A 21,460-nucleotide genomic window follows, 5' to 3' on the forward strand; every position below is an offset into this window, starting at 1 on the left:
GCCCACAGCACTTGGCTCCCAACCCAGACGCATGCGCTGAGGCCAGCCAGGTCCCGTCCTGCAGCTGTGCACGGGCTCCTGCCTCGACTCACACACGCCACGTGCACCCGGCCCAGAGCATGGCCGAGAAAAGGAAAGGAAACGAAGACGCTGGGCAGGCGCGCCAGGCTTAGGCCCAGACCTGCGTTTCTGAGGCTGGGGGTGCCCTCAGGACCGGGGGTGCCCCCTCCAGAGGCGGCTCATCAGGCTGCACGCCCCAAGCCCTGGGACCGCCCCGCTCCCCGCACAGACCAAGTCTCCTTGCGTCGTGGTTTACAGGGATGATTTTGGGACTTTGAATATAATTTTAGACACTGTCAAATTCAAAAGGGCCAATTAGGTTAATCCAGCGGGGGAAATGGGCTAAAACATTAGTGATACCAGTTTAGCGACTAGTTTTTTCTGTTCTGACGCGGTTCCTTTGGGTATCATGTAAAATGCAAATGTAACTTCTGAGTCTTAAATTTACAATTTCCCTTTAGCCTGATTGCCAGAACTATGAGGTGTTTCAGGAGATGAGCCCTGCAGAAGGATTTCCCTGCTAGTTTGTGTGTGTACAGACTCAAAACCGAGCTGGAAAGTGCGTTTCGGCCTCCCGGCCCGCTTTCACTGCGGGTCTCGGTTGTGCGGTGGCGTTGCCTCGACTTGGCTCCGTCCTGCCAGCAGCGATTATCTCGGCCTCCCAGTGCTGAGCTAAGCACGGGAGCTAAAAACAAACATTGACGAGCGCGGAAAGCTCGGCAGTGCATAGACCTTGAGAATGGAACGATGCGTTTTACCTAGTTTAGGTGGAAGCGGAGCGGTCAGTGCCCTGACAGGGAGTTTTATAAATATCGTTTCAGCAGCTCCTGTAGCCAGAGGCAAGAGAGGCGTGCAGGGAACGTGTGGAGTATTTTAAATTCCTTTCCTTAAACTGAACTTTTTGTTTTAAATAATAGATGTTTACTTCCCAGGTTAGGCCTTAAATATCCCCCTTTCCACTGGAATGCGTGGTTTTAGAGGATAGGGCTGTGCCCACGACGCCGGCGTCCTCAGCAGCCTCAGCGAGCCGGCAGAGCGCGGCCGTCCTGGGTGCAGACGGGCCATCCTGGGTGCAGAGCACAGCTGTCCTGGGTGCAGAAGGGCCGTCCTGGGTGCGGAGCGCGGCCGTCCTGGGGTGCGGAGCGCGGCTGTCCTGGGTGCAGACGGGCCATCCTGGGTGCAGAGCGCCGCCATCCTGGGTGCAGAGCGCTGCCGTCCTGGGACGCGGAGCGTGGCCGTCCTGGGTGCAGAGTGTGGCCGTCCTGGGTGCAGAGCGCCGCCATCCTGGGTGCAGACGGGCTTTGGCCAGGGACCTCACGGACTCTTTTATCGGATTTCATGAAACGTAGGGCTGGGCAGCGACGTCAGCTTCTTCATCAGTCTCTGCTTTTCTTTTTACATTTCCCGTCGTGAAAACGTCTGCGTCGCTCACAGAGAAAAGCTGCTCGAGTTCACTTTGGCCGAGGGCCAGGCTCACGGCCCGTAGCCAGGTGGGCAGCAGTGCAGCAGACGGGACCCATCCGATTGAACGCCGCTTGGAGGGGGATGCCGTGCGGGTGCAGCGGAGCAAGCGCCTGTTCAGAGAGGAGCCGCGGGCTCCTGCCGAATCAGGCGGCGTGGACGACAGCCCGCGTGGGGCCTGGCGGACCCACCCCAAGCGCCACGGTGTGGGGAGGCCCCACGGCCGCATCCGGCTCTGCCTGCCGCTGCCCGTTCCCTGCAGCCTCGGCCTCTGGTGGACGCGTCTCTCCTGGGGCCGCGGGCTGAGCCGAGGACCCGCTTAGAGTGGGCACTGGCCCAGGGCCGCAGCCTCCCGGCTGCCATGGACGCGGAACTGGCTGCAGCCAGTTGCTGACTGCCAGCTGCCCCTTTCTAAATTGTTTTTTTTTGTTCCAAGATGGCATATTGAAATGAAAATTAAACATCTCTGCAAGCCTGTTACTCTGGTCGTAGAGTTGAAAGTTCAGTATTTGCCAAGTGGCAGCTGAAACCCAGGGTTCGTGCGAATCTTTTCCTCTAGTCCCATTCTCTCTCTTTCTTTCAGGAGAATTTGTGTGTGTTTTTTCACTCCTCTCCATGACTCCCCGTGCAGTAACTTGGTCTTCGGCGCCTCGACACTGCTGCATCCCCAGCCTGCCTCCGGGTTGCACTGCGTCTCTCCTTGCAGTGTCGCGTGTCTGTGGCCGACATCCTCTGGCCGGCAGGCCGGCTGCAGTCTCCCTGCCTCTCCCGTGCACAGGCCTTTGCCTCGCCCTGGCCCAGCCCGCTGCCCGCCATGCTGCAAGGCTCGCTCTGGCCTTGGTGCCGCCTCTCCTGGCTGCCCCTCTACTCTGGTGAATTGGGGTGTCCTCCAGGGACTGGTGAGGGGCGCGGTGCTGGGCCGTGCGGGAGCTTTGTCCGCCTGCTCCCCAGCTCTGCCGGTGCCAGCAGACGGCCCACTGGCCCTTGCCGCACGTTCCCAGGAGGTGGCAGAGCCTGGGTGGGCCCGAGCCTAGCACTCGGGGGCGCCCGTTCTTTAGGGGTCATGCCGCTTGCGGGTGGGCTGGGTCCTTTACTTGCTGACTTAAGAGTGTTAATGGCATTTCACGTGACTGTAGCTTCACTACGAGAGCATGTAAGTTGACTTATCAAATTGGCACTGGGTGCCAGTTGGTCTCTTTCGTCAAAGGCTTTAAAATTAGGCCAGTGGGAAAAGTGAGAAGGAACATGATACTAAGAACAATCGTACTAGTTGACATTTACCGAGCAGTTTCTTCGCACTGCTTTCTAAACCTGGGTGTGGATTTGTTTGCTGGGACTGCACCCGGCCCCAGGAGGTGGGTACCTCCCTGGCCACACTTGACCGACGAGGACGCGGAGGCTCTCCGCGGGGTCATCCCAAGAGGTCTGGCCGGTGGGGTGGACCCAGCTACCCTGCTCTAGATTGCGTGCTCTTGCTTTCGAGAAGTAAACGTGCCTGTTCCTAACAGAATCTGCCCCTTGCAGATAGAATTTTTCTGCAGTAGCCGTAAGGGGCAGTACTAAAAGTGAACACAAGTGAATTTCAGTTTTACACACGACCCGAGCAAGCTCACGAAGGACACGCACGACTCTGCCCAGGGCTGGGGCGATGGCACCTCTCGTGGCGCTGCCTCCTGAGCTCAGCCGGTCGATCTGAAGGGGCAGCTGAGCAGCCCCCTTTTTTGCACCCTGCCAGGAGCTGGCGTGGAGCTGGCTGCGAGATCCTGGCAGAAGGGCGTGCCCTGCGCAGAATCTGGTAATGCCTGGGAGGAAACGGCGTGCGGCTCCCTGGGGCGAGGGTGGCGTGCCCACACGCCTGGCAAGGGCCCAGCGCGCTCAGCTCAGGCGACTCGGGGAGCGCGGGTGCAGATGTGCGGTGCCTACGGGCTGACCTGACGGGCCCCGTGCCAGCCCCTGGAGGACGCCTTGCCGCACGGCCCTGGCGCACTGCTCCTGAGGGGATCCCCCAGCAGGCTGAAGGACGAGCCTTGAACGCAGTCCAGTTTGGTCTGTCTGTTTGGCACATGCACCGTTTATCAGGTTAACATTGGAGTTTGTGCTGCATTTAGTTTTAGTTTAATTGAGTACCAGAAAACAGATCATTTCATTTTGGGTGCAGCATCTGGATTTATTAGGGGAAGTGGTTTACTCAAACCGTCTGGCGATGCCGTGGCTTCCTGGCCGTGCTGAGGCCGAGCCCCTCTGGTTGCCGCGTAGCCCCTCGCGGGCCTTGCCGCGCCCTGCCGCGAGGCTCGGGGTTTTCCGTCCAGGAGGCGCCTTTGGGCGCGTGGTGGAGGGGGTGGGTCCGAGCGGGGAGGGTGGCACCAGACCGTCGGCATCGCGGGGACAATCCGCTTCCCTGCCGCAGACGAACGCAGCCAGGGGAGCGGCGTGTGGGGCTGTGTGCGCCTTCCTGAGTGTGCGTGCACGTGTGTCTGTGCCCAAGTGCGAGTGGGAGTGTGCGTGACTGTGAGCATGTGTGTGTGTGCGTGGAGGCGTGTGTGCATGTTGCGTATGAGCAGGTGAGCCAAGTGCCCAGGAATGCGTGCGTGTGTGCACACCAGTGTGCAGGCGTGTTTCTGTGAGGGCGCCATGAGCGCATGCACGCGCACACATGTGCATGTGAGTTTGTGTATGTGTGTACAGGCGTGTGCTTGTGCACATGCGTGTGCACATGCATGTGTGCACATATGTGCGAGGCGCGTGTGTGTCTGCGCGTGCAAGTGTAGACGGCAGAACCGTTCAAAGCCTGAGCCTAACCCGGAGCGCCCGGCGTCGTAGACTAATGAGGCGTTTTCTAAGTAACTTTTTATTGTACCAACTTTACATTACAGGGGAATAAAAAGGGGGCAGGGAGTGGGAGGGGGCTTAACATGTGGCACCTGCCGCGAGTCTTCCTTTTGAATTCGAGCCTGCTTATAAAAGTTTAATTGATGCCTCACGGTTTACGTGCGCGGCTCTCAGTGGGCGTTTTCTGTTCTCCCGCCAGCTCCACGGCTACTTGGAGAACGAGCCGCTGACCCTGCAGCTGTTCATCGGGACGGCCGACGACCGCCTGCTGCGGCCCCACGCCTTCTACCAAGTGCATCGCATCACAGGCAAGACGGTGTCCACCAGCAGCCACGAGGCCGTGCTCGCCAACACCAAGGTCCTGGAGATCCCGCTGCTGCCCGAGAACAGCATGCGTGCCATGTAAGCGCCCCACGCCCGTGCGCCGCCGGGCTCTCGCGCTCTGGCTTCCTGGCTGGCCTTCCGACCCTCCCCCAGATCTCCCCAGTTCCAGCGGCCTGGGTGCCGTTTGGCGGACCTCCCCGGGTCTGTGGCGGCCAGCGTCCTTTTAGGGCTTCGAGTGGATCGCGGCGCTCAGCCGTGACGCCTCCGGTGCTCTCGCCTTGACGCTCTTGCTTCTGCGTACAGCACTGCAGGGAAAGGGGTGGCTACAGCGCAAACACGGGCAGTTCCGGGAGCAGCGTGCGGGCGGGTTTCACCCAGGGGTTGGTGAGTTGCTAAGGGGCTGCTTCCGACGTGCCCTCTGCTTAGTTTACAAGTGAGTTTCTTGATGTTTGGCGGGTCCTGGTGTACCCAGGCAGGGCCTCAGTCCCTCGAGTCCTTCAGTCCTGCTGAGCGAGCGGCTGTGCCGTGCTTGTGCGCACCTCTGAGCCGTGAAGATGGCGGTGAAAGCGCGCACAGCACTTCTCACGGTGCTTATCTTCCAGCAGGCGTCATAAGCAGGGAGACGTGCGCATGTGCGCGAATGGATGGTGAACCTGGAAGCAGGCAGATAACTAAGACGGGTGGCGCGAGGCAGGGCTCGGGCGGCCGCCCTGGACGGGGCGTCGGGCAGGGCACGTTAGAGCCGGGCGGCGAGTGGCCGCCTGCGAAGGAGCCTTTGGGCGTCAGTGCCAAGGCCCCGGGGCGGGAGCGAGCGGTGCTTGCGGGGCTGCGAGGAGGCCAGGCTGCCCGGCCGTGGCGAGAGCGCGCTGTGGGACGTGACGGCAGGCTCGGCCGGCACAGGGCGCGGGGTGTTCTCCGAAGTCGTTGCTGACTGCGAGCCCTCCACGTCAGACAGGAAAGGACGCCTTCTCCCCGTGCCGTTTCCGCAGGTGTGCGGAAGGCCAGCGCGTCTGTATCTGTTCTCAAGCCGTGGGCCTGCCTCAAGGTCGTAACCAGGGTTTCCCACGGCAGAGGCCGGCGGTCCGACCACCTGTGTGTGTGGCAGCCTGGACCAGAGGGCGTGAGCCGACCGTGCCCGGAGGGGCTCGGGCGTTCAGACGAGCCACAGGAGCGCGGCCCTGCGCGGCGCCTCAGGATCCGCTCTAGAGGGTCATTTAGTTGGTGCTAATCCAGGCTCCGTCTTGTGCCTTAGGAAACTTACTCTTCATCCCTGAGCTTACAGAACAAGGAGCCGTTTTAGTTTCCTGGACTGCTCAGATCAAATACCATGGGATGGATCTACTTAAACTGCAGGAATTTATTTGCTCACCAGGAATTTATTTGCTCACCGAGTCTGGGAAATTGTCCTGACCAAGGCATCGTTGAGGCGATGCTTTCTCCCACGGCGGTTGGCGGTGCTAGGCCCTCTGCGACGGGGCAGGCACGGGTGGCGTCTCCTGGGCTCTCCCTCTCTTCTGGCTTTTAGATTTCAGCTTCTGGCTGCCGTGGCTTCTCCCTCTCTGAATTTTGTTCTTGTTTGAAGAGACCTAAGACCCAGCCTGACAAGGTGGAGCGCGTCTCAACTGCAGCAGCCTTGTCGGAAGGTCCTGCCTCCCGTGAATTCACACCGCAGGAACGGATTGCGTTTAAGAACGTGTTTTCCTGGGGTCCATGTACTTCCAAACCGCCACCCTCCACAATCTGGACCCCCGAAAGACACGTTTTTCTACACACAAAATACGTTCACTCCATTACCATGTCCCAAGAGCCTGAAGTCATTTCAGAAACCATGTTAAGTGCAAATTCTCCTCAGAGCCGGTTCTGGTGTGGCCTGCCTGGGACGCACCTCCCCTCCGTCTGTGGGCCTGGGTCTGTGAGATTAGAGCACGTTCTCCGCTTCCAGTGCATGCAGGAGGGACAGCCGTGGGATACACATGCCCATTCCCACGCGGAGAAGTCGGAAGGAGAACGGGGGTCACGGGTCCCACGCAGTTCCGAAACCCTGCAGGGCGAGCTCGGTTGGATTTCGAGGCCTCAGAGTCTCTGCGGGGCAGAGTCCCGTCCTCCGAATGCAGGGGCAGCAGCTCCACCCTGCCAGCAAGCTCCCCGCACCCTGGGGTGAAGGCTCCCCCTCAGCGGGCATCGGGTGGCGGCCGGACTCTCCTCGGTCCCCCGGGTGTCTGAGAAGCCTGGGGCGGCAGCCTCCTTCCTGAGCAGCCGGGCAGAGGACCCGCCCTTGCCACGCACAGGCCGACGCGCCCTCTCCATACACGGGGGGGCGGGCGGTCGCTCCCTCGGCCCGAGAAGCTGTCTGCACTCAGTGTCTTCAGTCCAACCTCCGTCTCCAGGGTAGCCTTTGAGGTCATTTTTCTTCATTCTTTTCTACCCCTGATAGTCCAGGCTGGCAGTGGTTCTGTTCATATAAATTATGCAAAAAACTTGTTGGTTTTGGATGTAGCACACAGAGGTCCAAACCATCAGACTAAAGAGCTTTCCAGAAAGTCCTCCTGGATAGCTGCGTTTCTACTCCTGACTTCCACAGGGATGGACCGCCCCATGTCCAGCTCGACCCTCACCTGAGCACTGTTCTCTGGGCACTTGCTTTCCGCTAGCTCAGTATTTTCCAAACCAGTAATTTCTGGTTTCTTTGTGCCCAGGAGTTCAGTTCTCCACTTGTCCTTTTACGCTTGCATTTCACTGTACGCGGCAAGGAGAAGCCAGGGTGCACTTTTTCTGCATTGAGTTTGGAAATCTCAGCTAAGTGTGCAGGGTCATCCTTGCAAATTCTGCCTTTCTTCTGACATCGAAACTCAAGGTCATCAAGTTTTCTGCCACTTTAGAACAAGGTTACCTTTCCTCCAGTTTCCGGTAGCACATTCATCGTGTTCTTCTCAACGTTCATTGGAACTGCTTTAGCACCCATATTCCTACCAGCATTTTCTTCTAAGCAATCTAGATCTTTCTATCAAGCTTCTACCCAGTGGCCAATTGCAAAGCTGTTTCCCCATTTTTGGCATTTGCAGTAGCAGCACCCCACTCTTCTGGTACCAAAATCGGTTTTCGTTTCCTAGGCTGCTTAAAGCACGATCAGGAAGTGGTTTAGCTTAAACAATGGAAATCTATTTGCTCAAAGAATATGGGAAAATGTCCAAATCAAGGCATCATCGGGCAACGCTTTCCTCCCAGAGACCGGCTGGGGAGGCCCTGGGCTCCGCTGGCGCCCGGCACGGCGCGTGGCAACACTGGGTCCCTCCCTTCTCTTCCGGGTTTGCTGCTTTCTGCTTCGGGCTTCCATGGCTTTGTGTGTCTCTCTCTACATTTTGTTCTCTTATGAAAGACCCCAGTACCGGGGTTAAGGCCCGTCTCGATGCCTGGGGGCCACGCCTCACCAGGTCTCGGCATCACAGGGTCCCGCTTCCACGGGTCACACCCGCAGGCGTGGCTTAGGTTGGAGAACACGTTTTTCTGGGGCACAGATGGCTTCAAACTGCCACAGGAACATCTGTTCTTAGAGGGTTGAGAGCGTATTTATACATGCAGGTTCTTTTACTCAAACCTACGTTTTAAATGAAATTATATAAAACTCTTGAAAGTGGGGGGTTTTCACCTGAACAACAGGAATAATACAGAATTTTTACACAAACTGCTCTTTCTGGGAACCACGACGAGGTCCCCGTTATGTCAGAGGGGGTAGGCGAGTCCGTGTCCCTGTTGGCTCGGCTGTGCTCTACCTGGGGGTCAGGCTGGGCCTGTGCTTCCAGGATGGAGTTACCTGCCAGCCGCTTTGCCTCCCAGGTCCCCAGCATGCAGGCGTCAGCCCCTGCCGGGCTGTGCGCTCACCTGGGCAGTGCAGGTGTCGGGGCTGTGCGCTCACCTGGGCAGTGCAGGTGTCGGGGCTGTGCGCTCACCTGGGCAGTGCAGGTGTCGGGGCTGTGCGCTCACCTGGGCAGTGCAGGTGGGGAGGTGTGTGCTCTCACGCCCATGATCACAAGAAAAGCTTGGCCTTTTGTCTTGGGCAGCATCGACTGTGCTGGAATTCTAAAACTCAGAAACTCGGACATTGAGCTTCGGAAAGGGGAGACCGACATCGGGCGGAAGAACACGCGTGTGCGGCTGGTGTTCCGGGTGCACATCCCGCAGCCCGGCGGCCGGACCCTGTCCCTGCAGGCGGCGTCCAGCCCCATCGAGTGCTGTGAGTAGCGGCCACCCGCGCCCCGCGCCCCGCGCCCCACCACAGCTCCTCCTCTGAGATGCGTCTCCAGGGCTAACAACTGTGCAGCCTGGGAGGCGTGTGTACCCCATCATGCATGTTCATTCACACGTGCTTACGCAATACTGCCTAGATGTACACGCGCTCACACACATTTGTATGTGTGTACTTGTGTATACATCTATGTGTACATACACGTGCGCACACATATTTACATATATACACTGTGTACATGCATACACGTGTGCCTCTGCCCACACACATGTACAATGCACTCACATGATATGCGTGGACGTGTGTACATATGTACTCATATGAGTATACGCGTGCACACGTTTGTACACAGAGGCACGTCCACACGTGCATACAGTACAGCTGTTCCTGCCTCGAGGCTGCACCCACTCGCCTGTGGTCTGCAGGATGTCCTCGCCTTCGCGGTGCTGGTGCCTGCGTCCACCTGCGCTTCCGCTCGCGTAGCTCTTGGGGCATCCCTGGCTCGTGGTGCTTACGGGAGAAAAGGAAAGAAAACGCCCCGAAACCCTGCGGTGTCTGTGCTGTCACCTTTCAGGAGCCTCTGAGCAGGCGGGCCTGTGCACACCTGCGCGTGGCCGAGGTCCCCGGGCCCCTGGGCTGCGCATCTCCCGTGGGCGTCTCGCACAGGGCCGGGGCTCCGCGCCCTCCGCTGCCCCGCCCAGCCCTCACCGGCCAGCCTCGGCCTCGCTCACAGGGAAACCACAGTCGCAGCCTCTGCATCGTTTCCCTGCGCGCTCTTTACCCGCTCTCCTACCTCGGGAGAGGCGCAGTGAGCCCACGAGGGAGGCGTGCCTGCGCTGGCCGCCTTCCCGGGAAGCCTCCCGGCCCCGCCTCCACGTCCTCACCTGCCCCTTGCCCACCCCCTCAGAGGCGTGGGTGGCCCACGCCAAGCCCTCCTTGCCCTGGGTCAGGGCTGGGCGGCCCACGCCAAGTCCCTCCCACTATCCACGGCGGCCGAGCGCGCCTGGGCATAGCTTCTGCGCGCTGGCGCAGGGCCTCTTGGCTGGTCTGGAGGGCGCCTGGGGGCCTCGTTGCTGCTGTGGCCTCAAGCACCCACAGCCAGGCCCCTGGTGTCGGGTGGGCCCTGCAAGGTGCTGCCCCTTGGAGGACAGGGCACCTCATCGCTGAGGTGCTGCCCCTTGGAGGACGGGGCCACCTCGTCCCCGAGGTGCAGCACGAGCAGCTGAGCACGCCCCTTCCCACGCCCCTGTGTTGCCCACTGTGGTGTTGGTTCCTAGATGGCCTGCGTCGGACGTGGCGAGAAGCCACCGCGCCACCCGGCCTGGGGGCTTTCCCGGAGCCCTGAGCTGAGCTGCAGTGACCGCACGCAGCTCCTGTCCTTGCTCGTCCCCCTTCGGAGCTTAGCGGGCTCTTTGCCACTCATTGTCACTCCTCGGCGTCCTCGTGCAGATGCGGTGACGAGGACACGTGGACACAGGCACAGACACTGGACACACGTGGACACACAAACATGGGCAGGACACGTAAACAGGCACCGTGATCACACACGTACACACATGTGAGCACACAGACACAGGTGTGCGCCCCTCATGGTGTGTTACACGGATTCGACTGAGACGCCGTTTTCAGGGGTGGGGTAGTATCTCCTCTAAATGCTGGCGTGACTGCGCCAGCTGGAGTGAAACCCCCGCCACACATTGTTGGAACAACACGGGGGGGCGTGCGGGGTTGTCACCCTTCCCGAGCGAGCGTCCAGGACGCCTCCAGCCAGGCCGTGCCGTAGGTGCCTGCAGTGCTCAGCGCTGCCCCGGCCCGGGACGCAGGCAGGGCCTCATGCCAGCTCATGCTCAGACCTGCTCAGGCCAGCTCATGCTGCTCACGCCTGCTCACACCTGCTCACCCCTGCTCCGCCTGCTCAGGCCAGCTCACAGCTCACACCAGCTCAGGCCGGCTCAGACCAGCTCAGGTCAGCTCACACTTGCTCGTACCTGCTCACACCAGCTCAGGCCTACTCACACCTGCTCACACCTGCTCACACCTGCTCATGCCTGCTTACCCCTGCTCAGGCCTGCTCACACCTCCTGCCTCACAGGCCCCCCACACCCCACTCCCCCCACTCATGCCCTGCCCACCCCCTCCCCATTCATGCCGCTCACACTCAGAGCTGCTCACACTCACGCCTGCTCACACCCCCTCTCGTCACCCAGCCCAGAGATCCGCACAGGAGCTGCCGCTGGTGGAGAAGCAGAGCACCGACAGCTTCCCCGTGGTTGGCGGGAAGAAGATGGTTCTCTCCGGCCACAACTTCCTGCGCGACTCCAAGGTCATTTTCGTGGAGAAGGCGCCAGGTATCTTCTTTAAAAACAGACCCTCAGGTGGTTTTCTCTCCCAGCGCCACTGGGACCCTGTTCCTGGAAGGCGAGCTGCAGCCGTGTAATAGTGTCCACTGCGCGGGCGCTGGGCGCAGCCACGCGGGTGACCTGCCGGCACGCTCCACGGCACGAGCCAGCACCTGTGCTGCTGGAAGTTCATTTCCGCCCTCATTGTCACTTGCCCTTCCTCACCAGCTTCGCAGTTGTCCAGGCCACCTGCAGGCGCCGGCAGCCCTCATGGCGAGGCTCGGCCGTTTGCCGGCCCGGGAGGAGCAGCCCGCGGCCTGCGGCTGTGGCTGCGCGCCCTTGTGTGCTGGGGCCGGCCCCTCCTTTCGGGTGGGCTCCCCCCTGCCGCCCCATGTGCTGAGGGTCTTGGGTCACAGACTGGAGTCAAAAGGCCCAGGCTCCCGAAGGCGTCCTCAGATGCGCAGAGGTGGCGGCACCCACAGCAGAGCAGCTCCCGTGTCTGGTCTGCGTCTCGGGTTCCCATCCGCCCAGGGCCCACTCAGCTGGCCCACAGCTGCGGCTCTGTCTTGCCCTGGACAGTGCCCAGCCCTGGGCAGCTGCAGCCAGGCCTCGGCGATGCCTGCTGACCACGGCTGCGGAGCTGGGGAGGGGTCAGTCTCCCATGGACCATGCTGGGCTGAGCCGAGCGCCCTCCGCGCACCTGGGCCTGGGCCGTGGCTTCGCCGTCCAGTGCCTGAGGCTCGGCTGACCCCACCACGAGCCCCCAAGACTGGGAGCTCTGCCGGGAGGTGTCCCTGTCTCCCACAGTTAGGAGAGTTAGGGGGGCGTTCAGCCCCAGGACCCTCCTCGGTCTGGCCGCAGGTTGGGGTTCCTGAGGTGAAGAATTGGATTTTGTTGCTTTTTGGCTTCTAGTAAAAATGAGGACTGAGCAGGTGGTGACCTGGACGAGGACCCTGCCTGGTGGGGTGGTGGGTGGTGGACGCGCGGCCGCCCTGGGCGGTCACTAGTGTGCAGCTGTGCACACAGCACCCCAGGCAGGAGGGGCCTGCGCGGTCCGGGGGTCGCACTCCAGAGGGGTCCTCGCCTCCCTGTCTTGCTGGCGGGGTGCCGGTGGCCGCTGGCCTTTGGCCTGTGTGGGGGCTCAGGACACGCCGAGGGACGGAGCGGGGCGGCCTGGCAGGGAGGGGCTGCTGGCGGCTGGTTTCGGTGCCTGCTTTTCCTTCCCTCACGGATTGAAAGCGTCTGAAACTGGCAGGTCCGGTGCTTAATCTGAAGGAGGGAAAACCGCGAGGGCGCTTGGCCTTCACAGCGGGACCCTGATTTTGTACGGTTTGCAGGAAGCTCAAGTGCATCCATCAGAGCAGGTTAAGGGCCTTCGCGGTTTAGCTAGGCTCGCCTGTACAATCACACAAGAGGGAAACAGCTCTAAATTATAGAGAAAACCCGACCAGGCGTGCCGGTAAGGGGTAGGATTTGCATTTCGGAGCCGCCTGCTTTTGAAGAGGTGGGTTTGGACGTGCTTTGACCTTTGGAGCAGGGCTCTGAGCAAGGGCGGGTGAGCTTGAACTGACATTCAGAAGCAGGTTCTCGTGGGCCGTGCCGGTGCGGTGGGATGTGCTTGTTAAACAGTGCACAGCACAGCGTGCAGCGAGAAAGGTCAAGAGCCCCTGCTCCCGTGGGGAGCTCGGAACGTGCGTGTTGAGAGGCCCGGGAAGGGACCACGGCGCAGCCTCGCCTTGACCGCAGACCCCGCAGGCTGGAAGTCGCCCCGGTGCCCCTTGCCTCCCCCCGCCCGCCTGCCGCCTTCACCCGGGTTCTCGCCTCAAGGGCTCAGCTCGCCATTCCTCCGTCTTGCCGGTGCGGTTTTGGAAGCGTGAGGGAAGCCTGGTCAGTTTCCGAAGCTGCACAGCTAACCGCACCAAAGCAGCCGCTGCTGGCTCGCGGTTCTGCAGCCTGGCTGGACTCCGCCAGACGTGCCAGGCTGCTGGGCGGCTGGCCTCGCCCCGCCCCGCGGTCTCCCCGCACGGACGACTTGCGTGAGCTGGAGCCCTCCAGGATGCGGAGGCCGGGCCTCCGTGAGCCTCAGGCCCACCGAGGGTTCCCGCCCCACGTCCTGCTCATGCAGCAAGTCCAGGCCCAGGCGAGGCACAGCCTCAGCCACAGGCAGTGCCCAGCGACACTTCTGTCGCCGCCTCCGACCGCTCGGACCCCGGCCGCGTCAGCCCGTCCCCGCAGGCCCCAGCCTGCTGGCCCACTCCAGCCTTCCCTGGTGCCTCTCGTGGCCCCTGAGGGTGAGGGCAGGCACTCAGCCGGCCAGCCTCCTCGCACGCAGGCCAGGCTGGTGCCCACGAGCGTGGCTGGAAGGAAGGAAGGGGCAGTGGCTGGCAGAAAATACAGACAGAGAGGCGGCACACACGGGGAGAAGGCGTCCTGTGACCTCAGTTCCTGCGAGCAGAGCAGGACGGGGTGCTGCCGGCTCAGGACGGCCGCGCAGTGGGGAAGACGTTGCATCAGTTTGATGTGGTTATGAACTCCGAATTAGATACTGGATTGTGTTTGTAATCTGGTCTGTACCTGGCCGTGATTAAGTTACGATTAGGGCTTTGATTGGGCCATACCATTAGGGGTTGATAAAAGGTGTGGCAAAGGGCAGAGTAGAGGGTTTTTGATGTTGGGGTTTTGATGTTGGAGTTTAATGCTGAAGTGTTAAGAATTTGGCACCAGGAGTGGGGTAGTACTTTTGCAGTTACCAAATGCTGGAATGATTTTATAAACGGCTAAGGGGTATTTTTTGGAGGAATTGCGAGATGCTTGGAAGAAAAGACTTAGAGTGCTTTTTTATTTTTTATTTTTTATTTCTGAGTTCTTTATTAAGTTCCATTGGTCAATCTGCCTGTCTTTATGCCAATACTTACTTTTTTTTATCATTATTATTCATTTTTAAAAAATATTACATTAAAAAAATATGAGGTCCCATTCAACCCCACTGCCCCCACTCCCTACTCCCCCCACAGCAACACTCTCTCCCATCATCATGACACATCTATTGCATTTGGTAAGTACATCTCTGGGCATCGCTGCACCTCATGGTCAATGCACCACCCAGGACAACTCGAAGTCCTGAAAACGCCTCTGCATCTCATCTCTTCCTCCCATTCCCCGCACCCAGCAGCCACCATGGCCACTGTTCCCACACCAATGCCACATTTTCTCTGTGGACATTGGATTGGTTGTGTCCATTGCACTTCTATGTCAAGTGGGGGCTTAGATTCCACATGGATGCTGGATGCAATCCTCCTGCTTTCAGTTGTAGGCACTCTAGGCTCCATGGTGTGGTGGTTGACATTCTTCAACTCCATGTTAGCTGAGTGGGGTAAGTCCAATAAATCAGAGTGTAGGAGCTGAAGTCTGTTGAGGCTCAGGGCCTGGCTATCATATTGTCAGTCCAGAGATTCAAATCCCCTAGATATATCTTAAACCCCAGCACCAACTACAATTCCAGTAAAGTAGCATGAAAGTCTTGTGAAAAGAGATCCCATCTGAGTCCAGTTCCATCACGCAGAAACACCAGCTCCAAAGAAGGGCCAACTGACATGGCAGTGAACCCCATCTGCCATGACCATAGAACCCGTGGGTCTCTTTAGCCCTCAAAAGAACCAATACCTGGGAGGGTTGTATCTACTTTATCTGTCTCTGAGACTCTGCTCAGGTGTGCATAAGGGCAATCCTTCTGACAACCTCCAGACTCTTTTTTAGAGACTCATAGCCATATAAACTCATTTCTCCTTTCCATTTCCCCCTTACGTTAGGTCAAACAGCATTTTAAACTCCTGTTATTATATGTAGACAGGGATATTCTGCTGGTCCGCGTTGAACCTTTAATTCAAGGTCATTTTCTAGTTGCATCATCAGCTGGTACTTGGTAGTGATCCCTTGGTGCCAGGGAGGCTCATCCCTGGGTGTCATGTCCCACGCTGGGGGGGGGGGGGCAGGGAATGCATTGCATTTCCATGCTGAGTTTGGCTTCGAGACTGGCCACATTTGAGTAACATGAAGGCTGACTTACAGTGCTTTGAAGAGACTGCTGATGGCAATATGGATGCTAAGGAGATTTTTTATGATGCCTTAGAAGTAGATGATGGAACTATTATTGGAAAGTGGAGAAAAGGCAATCCATGTTTTAAAGTTGCAGAGAACTTAGCAAGATTAACTCGTGGCTTATGGAAGGCAGAATTTGAAAATGGCAAGTGTGGACATTTAGCTGAAGATATTTCTAAAGTGAATCTGGAGAATGCACCTTGGCTTCTCCTTTTCAGCTTATAGCAGAATGCTAGATGAGAGAGATACACTGAGGACTGAACTGTCAGACACAAAACAGAAACTAATTCTGGAAATTCTAAGCTTTTGGAAATGGAGAGCCCAGATGAAAGTGCCCCACTGGAGGACTTAACTAAACTTGGAACTTGTAAATCAGGATTGAAGATGCAGTTATCTCGGAAAGACTTGTGGAAAGTCTTACTGTCTGATGGCTTGGACCCCTGCTTCTTGCATGCTAAACCAACAAGGTTTTTGAGAGAGCTGTATGAACAAAACCACTGTCAGCTTGGAATAAGAAGGACATGGAGAGATTGAAGGGAAAACAGATTTAAGAGGAAAAGCATGGAAGCTGAGATCTGGAATTAGGACATTACCTTGGGCCAAGAGAGGAACCTCACCCATGTGTACAGAGAGGGTGGGTTTGCACCAACGTTGAAGAGGGTGGACGTTCCCATCTGATGTTCTGGGAGAGTTTTGCTGCCCCAGGGTACAGAGAGGGTGGAGCTCATTCTCCAAGGATTAGGGTGGTTAAGGTCAGCACCCCACAGGTCTGAGAGGGGTGGACCTGTCCCCCAAAGGTTAGGGAAGGCCAGGTGGTCAACTCGTTGCTCTGAGAGGGTTGAGCCTGTTTGCCAAAGGTTAGGGGGAATGTTGTCTTCACATCACTGTGCTAGTGGGGTTAAGACTCTAATCCAAAGCTTGGATGAGGTGTGGCCATCACCCCAACACTCTTGGAGGGAGAGTCTGGAGCTTGGTTGGCACCCAGGTGCTTGATGAGGGTGGAACCAAGAAAATGGCCATTAGGCAAGCTTGTGAGTGTGTGTGAGCAGGAGTGCAAGTGCGTGCATGTGCATAGGTGTGAATGTGAGTGCATACATGTGTGGTGTGTGCGTACAAGTGGATGTGTGCGAGCCTGTGTGTGTGAGCATGAGTGTATGAGTGCATGCATGTGCGTGGGTGTGGATGTGAGAGCCTGAGTGCATGTACAAATGGATGTGAGTGAGCCTGTGAGTGCACGAGCATGTGTGCATGTGAGTGCACGTGTGAATGCATGTATGTGTGTGGATATGTGCAAGCATGCGTGAATGTGTGCCTGTGTTGGTGTGTGAGTGGGCATGGGAGTATGTATGGTGCGTGTGTGAGCGTGAGTGTATGTGTGAGCATGTGCGAATGCATGCGTACAGTGTGAGAGCATGTGTGCATGTGTGACCACGCGTGTGTGCATGTGTGACCACGCGTGTGTGCACACGCCTTTTCAGTGCGCAGAAGTCGGCCCTGCTCACTGAGCCGGCCGTGTGGGTGCCCAGCGTGGCCCCATGTGGAGGCACCTGTCCCGCTGCTTTCTCCGTGGCTCGTGGCAGTTGCCTCTGGGGAAACTGGCCAGGAGGGGGCCGTGCCTCTCGCCGGTCAGGAGACCGCGGCTCCTGCAACGGGGCCCCCCCAGCTCCACCCGGCTCATCAGGGTGCGGCCCCCCCACAGCCTCTTGCCGTGGTCGGCCAGCTGCTCCCTTGGGCGTGTCAGCCCCTCCAGGGGTCCTGGAAACGGCCAGAAGCAGCCCCTGTGGGCACAGGGTCCCCGCGTGTGTGCCGTGGGCTGGTAGAGACCTTTACAACCCCTGGCCTCCCCCACCTCTTCTTCCGCTGGAGGAGGCGATGCTGGGCAGGGCCCGCCAGGTCCCTGCGGAGCTGCAGAGCCCATGCAGCTGCTCCCAGGCTCTACGGGGCCGGTCCAGGGGCCGCGCCATGCCGGCTCGGGGCGCGACTTGGGGATCAGGTCTCCAGGAGAGGGTGGGGTGCCCGGGCCGTGGCCCTGAGCCGGTGGCATCCCAGAGCAGCGTTGCCAGCTGTGGAAACCAGCCACATGCCCTCTCGGCACCATATGCCATCCCCGGGCTTGGCCTTCATTCCGGAACTCTCACCGCCTGCGTCCTGGCTCAGGCCTCTTGTCGCCTTAGAGGGGCATGGGAGCGGCAGGGGCAGGATGGCCGTCACGCCCACCCAAACCTTGACCTGTCGATGGTGCGCTTCACGGCGTGAATCCGGCCCTTACTCTGCTGGTCCGCCCCCACTCCAGCTGAGTGTCAGGCTGTGCCTCACAAAGCCGACACCACTGGGAACTCGGCCTCTGGCGTGTGGACACCCAGCCACGCAGACACCGGCGCCGTGCCCGGCTCGCCGGGAGCAGAGGACGGTGGAGCGCGTGTTGGGGAGCCCCTGCGTTGACCCTGGGCTGCTCTCGGGTGTGCCTGAGCATGGCGGCGCGCTGGTGTGGGGGTCGCCGCGTCCCGCCACACGTGGGGGCCGCCCGCAGGCCCAGCGGGGCGGGAGCCTTCAGGCTGGGGGTGGCGGGGAAGCCGCTCCGCGACACCGCGCAGGGAGTTCCCGGAGGATCGTGGGTATTTTACCCCGCGCTGTGCAGCTTCCCACAACACTCTCAGGCGCTTGGCCCCCGCGGCCGCTTCCCGTCCCCAGCTGCGGTGTCAGAGCTGCCGTGGAGCGGCCGGGAGAGCGCCTCGCCCTTGGGAAGGCGGTGCCCAGCTCCCAGCAGGATGCCCGCCAGGCTGTGGGGCGGGAGCCGGTGGGGGTAGCAGGGCGGGGCTGCACCCTCCCAGGTGGCAGGAGGGCGGGCCTTGGAGCAGCGCCCGCGTGCCTGTGGCTCCAGAGCCCTTTGGGGGGCGGCCCGGCGCATCCGCTCCTGCTTCGTGCTCCTGGAGCTGGGTGCACCTGGGCAGGTGTGCGCGGTGGGCGGCGCCTCTTGGGCTGCCCCGGCTCCTGGCCCCGCAGATGCAGGCGCGGGTGGAAGCCACTGTGCTCCGCCGGCCGCGCTCCAGCCTGTGACGGGAGGTGTCCCCAGGCCCCGGACCCGCCCTGCGGCCCGAGGGGAAGCCCAGCCTCGGGGGGCTGGTCCCCCCACAGACAGCGCCCAGCCCTGCTGCGCGCCCACTTCTTACTCACCTTCAGCTAAAGCGTGTGGACGGGCGGGCGTGAGGGGCTGGCGCGGGGCCCCGCTTCCCTCCTGGAGGGGCCCAGCGCCGCGAGGACTTTTCCCTAGCCGGGAAACTCGAGGCGCTGCCTGCCCTGCTCGGCTCCTGCGGCGTCTGCTGCTTGTTTTGCTGCCGAAACACCGCGAACCCCGTGTGGGCTCCCGCCCCCCTGCCCCCCCGTGACTGCCCCCATCCCTGCTCCCTGTCCCCCGTTCCCCACATCCCCTGCCCCATCCCTGCTCCCATGCCCTGCCCCCTGCTCCCCCATTCCCTTCCCCCTCCCTGCCCCTGCTACCCCCACCCCCTGCCCCTGCCCTCTCCCTGCCCCCCCCCGCCCCCACGCTCCTTGCTCCTGCCCCCTCCCCGGCCCTGCTCCCTGCCCTCTGCCCTGCTTTCTGCCCCTTGCCCTGCCCAGGGCCCCATCCCAGCCGTTTGCGCCGACCCTCAGGCTGTGCCTCCTCCCGGGAGCTCGGGCTCTGGCTTGAGCGCCCGTCGGTGTAGACAAAATCCCCGCAGCAGCAGAAGGGGTGCAGGGGTGTGCTCTGCCATCTCGGCAGATCAGAAGCGGGCCCTAAAACGGCCCAAGAAAGTAGAAGACCTGGCCCCCCGCAGCGACGGCGGTTTCACTACCTGAGGGAGTGGCCTGCGCCCCCGTCCCCCGTCCCCCGTCCACTCGGCACCAGCAGAGGATCCCGGCCCCGGCCAGCAAGACGCGCAGCCTCGGCCTGAGGTCCCGGCCCCCGGGGCTCCCGCGGGGCCCCGAGTCTGCTCCGTTTCCGGCGTCTTCCCTGGGGGCGAGGGGCTCTGGTCCCGGCCAGCTTGGGTGCTGTGGCGAGGACTCGCACCGACCCTGGCCGCTCGGCCACCCCCAACAGCCTGCCCGCCCCCGTGGCCTGGTGTCACTGCGGGAGTGAAGGGAGACTTTGTTCTCGTGTATTTATAGTGTGGGGCTCGGGCAGGTATGCGTTTTCCTCTTTGGAAGCCAAGCTTGGGGAAGCCTGAGCCCGCCCCCCAGACGGGCCCTTGGGGCGCCAGCTCCGTTCTGGAGAAGGTGGAGGATTGGGCGCAGCTGGTCCCAGACCACGCGCCCCAGCGGCCTTGCGCACGAGCCCAGGAGCGCCGCCCTCTCGGGCCCCGCCCAGAGCTGCCTCCGGCCCTGCAGACCACCGGGCGGGGCCGCGAGTGCCACGTTCTGCATTTACATGTCTCACATGGCCAGGAGGGTCCTGGGCCACGTGCCGCTCGCTCCAGCGGGTCCCTGAGCTCAGCCCCCACCCAGCCCGCTCGAGCAGGCAAAGGGGTGTGCCCGCACCCAGGGCGTCGGAGTGGATTTTCCTGAAAAATGCACTGTTTTGCATGTGAGCGCCCCAGTCCCGCGAGGTGTCGACCAGCCTTCCCCTTGTGGGCGGGGGAAGCAGAACCCAGCAGGAGTGAGCGTGGCCAGCACGGGGGTCTGGACTGAGGGCCGCTGGCCGCGGGTCACGCTGCAGGTTCCTTCCCTCCTAGGAAGGTTGGGTGGACACGGCCCCGCGGGCCAACGTCCAGCAGGAGGTGCCGGTGCGCAGGGAGGAGAGACCTCGGGACCTTCCCACGAGCTGGTGGGGGGGCCCGCGCACAGCGCTCTGCTCGGGCCAGGGGCCTCCCAGCACGTCCTGCCCAGGCCTGCGCGGGGCCAGGTGGGAGGCTGTGGTTGGCGCCACGTCCCCTCTGCGAGTTTGGGCGCAGTGCGCTGGTCGGCCCCTGGTAACGGCCGTTGTGTTACCTTTTCTCTTAGATGGTCACCACGTCTGGGAGATGGAGGCGAAAACGGACAGAGACGTGTGCAAGCCAGTAAGTGTGCCGGGCGTGGCCGCAAAGTGCGGTTCTCAGGGCCGGGGCTGAGTCAGAGGCTCCTGGGCTGAGCGTGGCTCCTGGAGGGCTGGAGCAGGCGAGTGACCATACCAGGAGCCGGTGGATGTGGACGCCGGAGAGCGCCTGGGGGGGACCCATGGAGCCTCGGGGGGGAACCACGGGGCTGTGGGCACTGGGCACGGGCACGCGGGCCCTGCCCGGCTCAGCACGTGCTCTCTGGGCCCCGTGTGCCCTGCCCGGCTCAGTGCCTGCCCCCTGGACCCCGTGTGCCCCCCGGGCCCTGCGTGCACCCCCAGCTCAGCGTGTGCCCCTGGGCCCCGCATGCCTGTGCTGAAGGCCTTGCTTGCCCTATTGCTGTCGCCATCACCAGGTTGACTCAGAGGCGCCAGCTGGAAGGGTCCCCGCGCTGACCTGGCCTCGACCCCTGGGTGGGGTGTGGGCACCTAGCCCCCCGGGCAGGGCTCCTGTGAGGCCCCGAGGGACCGCCAGCACGGCTCGCAGGTCCATGCCCACAAGCCAGAGGCCAGGCAGAGCTCACATCTGTGCGTCACGTGGCCAGTGTGCCGGCGGGGGCCCCGTCCTCGGGTCTTGCTCACACTGGGTCAGGCTGTGGAGGTGGCAGGTGGCAGGTGCTCCCGGCCCGTCCTCACCGGGTCTCTCTACAGACCGTTCGCATGCAGTTGGTGCCTAAGCAGTGACTTCTGGTCCTTTGCTCGTTTTGGGGATTTTTCCTGCTCAGTCGTGGGGAGCCGGTGGCCCTCAGGCTCCTGTGACCAGCACAGGAGTTTCCCAGGACGCTCGAGGGTCCTGAGCTCTGGCTCCTTTGCCGGGCGCTGAGGGCTGGAGCACCCGGGCCAGCCTGCGGGGACGCGGCCGAGCTCTCTGTCCGCCCCGCGCCAGCCAGTGGGGATAGGGTTCAGGCAAATGCTTCCTCTCCTTTGGTGTCATTTAGGGACGGGCAGTGTGTGTGGGTCAGATGAGCCTAAGCCCGTGACCCCCTCCCCCCGTGGCTGCAGGCCCTGCGCCTCCAGGAGCCTTCGGGTTCCCAGCAG

The 21,460-nt window shown here is 61.1% G+C and overlaps 1 protein-coding gene across 5 annotated transcripts in view; it reads left to right on the forward strand.

Annotated features, from left to right (window-relative positions):
- NFATC1 (nuclear factor of activated T cells 1) overlaps positions 1-21,460 on the forward strand; it is a 108,322-nt gene that overhangs the window by 36,867 nt on the left and 49,995 nt on the right. For all 5 annotated transcript variants that reach the window (XM_058277924.2, XM_058277926.2, XM_058277927.2 and 2 more), the window contains exons 4-7: positions 4,550-4,752; positions 8,733-8,905; positions 11,125-11,265; positions 20,332-20,387. In XM_058277924.2, coding sequence (XP_058133907.1) covers positions 4,550-4,752; positions 8,733-8,905; positions 11,125-11,265; positions 20,332-20,387 — 573 coding nt within the window. The remainder of the gene's footprint in view (positions 1-4,549; positions 4,753-8,732; positions 8,906-11,124; positions 11,266-20,331; positions 20,388-21,460) is intronic.

Source organism: Dasypus novemcinctus, chromosome 16 (genome assembly GCF_030445035.2).
Source record: "Dasypus novemcinctus isolate mDasNov1 chromosome 16, mDasNov1.1.hap2, whole genome shotgun sequence".
NCBI classification, from domain to species: domain Eukaryota; kingdom Metazoa; phylum Chordata; class Mammalia; order Cingulata; family Dasypodidae; genus Dasypus; species Dasypus novemcinctus.